Source organism: Haliaeetus leucocephalus, unplaced genomic scaffold (genome assembly GCF_000737465.1).
Source record: "Haliaeetus leucocephalus isolate CR32 unplaced genomic scaffold, Haliaeetus_leucocephalus-4.0 Scaffold272, whole genome shotgun sequence".
Lineage (NCBI taxonomy): Eukaryota > Metazoa > Chordata > Aves > Accipitriformes > Accipitridae > Haliaeetus > Haliaeetus leucocephalus.
Window position 1 is genome coordinate 154,959 of NW_010972708.1, and position 2,855 is coordinate 157,813.

Here is a 2,855-nt window from a genome sequence, read left to right on the forward strand (position 1 = left end):
AAGCTCGGGCACAGAGCCCGAGACTGCCGTGTGCCCGAGGTCCAGCAGGGGGCGCCGGAACATCCACAACAACAACAACCGAAGCCGGTAAACGGTACGGGGGGAGGGATGGGGGCCGCGCCCTCCCCTTCAACTTTTGCACAGGGCCCAACAACAACGGCAACAAATCAGGATCAAACGATGCTTCCGTGGCACTGACCGAAAGAGGGCAGGGGCAGGATCAGGGCAATGTAACAACAGTTCCTACTGCTGCCCAAATAGCATTGACCATGGGCATGAACACCCGTCCAGAACAAGCGATCACGTTAGAGGTGGGATCACCTCTTAATCCACGAAGTATCAGTATGATGGCCCTATTAGATACGGGCGCAGACGTTACCGTAATTCCAGTTCATCTTTGGCCCCTGGAGTGGCCCACCATGACACAAGGGCAATTACTGGGGGTAGGGGGGGCGCAAGAGTCGAGGAGAAGTACAGCCCTGGTAAAAATCACTCTTGCCCAGCCCACAACTGCTGCAGATGCAGAGAGAGTGGCGTGGTGTAACCCGATGGTGGCAGCAGTCCCAACAGCCATCCTTGGGCGCTGCTGCCTCGAGCGTTGGGGATGTCGCCTTTCCACGGATTTTTAATGACGGCCACTGCCGTCTGCCGTCCCTTGAAGCTCACCTGGCTAACAGACAAGCCGGTGTGGGTGGAGCAGTGGCCAATGACTGAAGAGAAGAGGGCGGCAGTAGTGGAATTGGTGCACAGGGAAGCACAAATGGGCCATCTAGAACCCTCCACCAGTCCTTGGAATACTCCTATATTTGTCATAAAGAAAAAATCGGGTGCGTGGCGACTCCTCCATGATTTGCGAGCGGTTAACGCCTGCTTACAGGACATGGGGGCTTTGCAGCCAGGATTGCCTTCTCCAGCCATTGTGCCAAAAGGACACGGTGTTATTGTAATCGATATTAAAGATTGTTTTTTCAGTATTCCTTTACACCCAGAAGATCGGGAGCGGTTCGCCTTCTCTGTCCCGGAGCGGAATCATCAAGCACCCATGCAACGCTATCAGTGGAAAGTGCTCCCTCAAGGCATGAAAAATTCGCCAACTCTCTGTCAGATCGCGGTAGGTAAGGTCTTGCATTCTCTGCGAACAACCTACCGGGACGCCACCATCATGCACTACATGGATGACATTCTTCTGTCCCATCAGGATGAGTCTGTATTGCAACACCTGTATGATCAGATGGTACAAACACTACGTGAATACGGGTTACACATATCCCCTAACAAAACACAAATGGGACCTTCTGTTAGTTATTTAGGCACTCAAGTAACCCCTCGTACAGTCACTGCTCAAAGTTTTCTGGTCCCCGACCAAGTGTGTACTTTACATGATGCCCAAAAGTTAGTAGGCAAACTATTGTGGCTGCGGAACTTCGTTCCCATTGCTGAAGATGAAATGAATCTCTTGTACCAACTACTTCGGGGAGGCGAACCCTTAAAAACACCGCGTGTATTGCAACTAGCACAACGTGAGTTGCTAGAAAACATAGCCCAACAGGCCCAGCAGTGGGGCCTACAGAGGTTCCAACCCACACAACCAGTTGATGCGCGGCTCTTTGTAGCCAGCCAGAGCTGCCACGGTGTATTGATACAGAATGCAGAAGGCCCAGAGTGGCCCTTTGTGTGGTTACATCAGGGTAAGGTACGCACAGCTATCATCACTTGGCCTCTGTTAGTAGCCACCATGATCATGCGTTGCCGGGAAGCTTGTCAACATTTTACCGGCAGGGATCCAGACCGCATTGTTTTGCCTTGCTCACTAACGCAATGGAATTTGGTTTATCAGCAGGTGGCTGTTTTGCAGGGTGCATTAGCAGAATTTGCGGGGACAGTAGCGGGACATGAGGTCCATCCTTGTGGGGAGATCTTGCATGCTTTACCCATTCTTCCAGCACAGCAGGTGGCGAAGCACCCTAATGACGGACGAACAATCTTTACTGATGCGTCCTCCAAGACCAGCAAAGCAGTTTGTGTTTGGAAAGAAGATGGGGTATGGCACCAGGTAGCATATACTGAGCCAAGTCGCTCGGTGCAGTTTTTGGAGGCCAAAGCAGTGGCCATGGCATTGTTACGTTGGCCGACTGAGCCTTTAAATGTGGTCATGGATTCACTGTACATATATAAGCTTTTGATTGCGGGGGAATGGGCATTAGCTTCCTCTACAGAAATAGCTGGTATGTTGCTCAATGCTTTACAGTTACGTAGTGCACCCGTTTTCCCTATTCATGTCACCAGTCATTCTGGTCTCCCTGGACCGTTAGCTGAAGGGAACAGCCGCGCCGACCAGGCGGCACAAGCGTGGATGGCTGCTGTCGCTGACGATAACACCACGCCAGCAAGGGCCCGCGCAATAACGTTACATCGCCTTTTGCATTGCGGTCCGCGAGGCTTGGTGACACTAACGGGCATTTCTCGTGCTGAAGCCAAAGAAATTGTCGCAGCCTGCCCTCATTGTGCTAAAGGACCCCTTTGGGAAGCAGGGGTCAACCCTCGTGGTTTGCGACCAAATCAGATCTGGCAGACGGACATCACAGAATATGCTCCTTTTAAGCCTTTGCAGTATTTACATGTTACCGTAGACACTTATAGTAGATACATTCTTGCTACAGCACATAGTAAACAGACTAGTTTGGCAGTTATCCAACATTGGCGTGCTTGCATAGCTCAATTAGGTATTCCGCAACAGATTAAGACAGATAACGGTGCAGCTTATACCGGGGAAAAGGTGAAACGGTTTTGTACGATCTGGGGTATTACCCTTAAGCATGGCATCCCTCATAATAGCACTGGCCAGGCCATTGTAG

At 51.2% G+C, this 2,855-nt stretch overlaps 1 protein-coding gene across 1 annotated transcript in view; it reads left to right on the top strand.

The window, feature by feature from the left end:
• Window positions 1–628: 628 nt before the first annotated feature.
• LOC104832925 (endogenous retrovirus group K member 11 Pol protein-like) overlaps window positions 629–2,855 on the top strand; it is a 2,982-nt gene continuing 755 nt past the window's right edge. Inside the window, exon 1 of the mRNA XM_010569332.1 lies at window positions 629–2,801. Within this exon, the coding sequence (XP_010567634.1) occupies window positions 629–2,801 (2,173 nt within the window). The remainder of the gene's footprint in view (window positions 2,802–2,855) is intronic.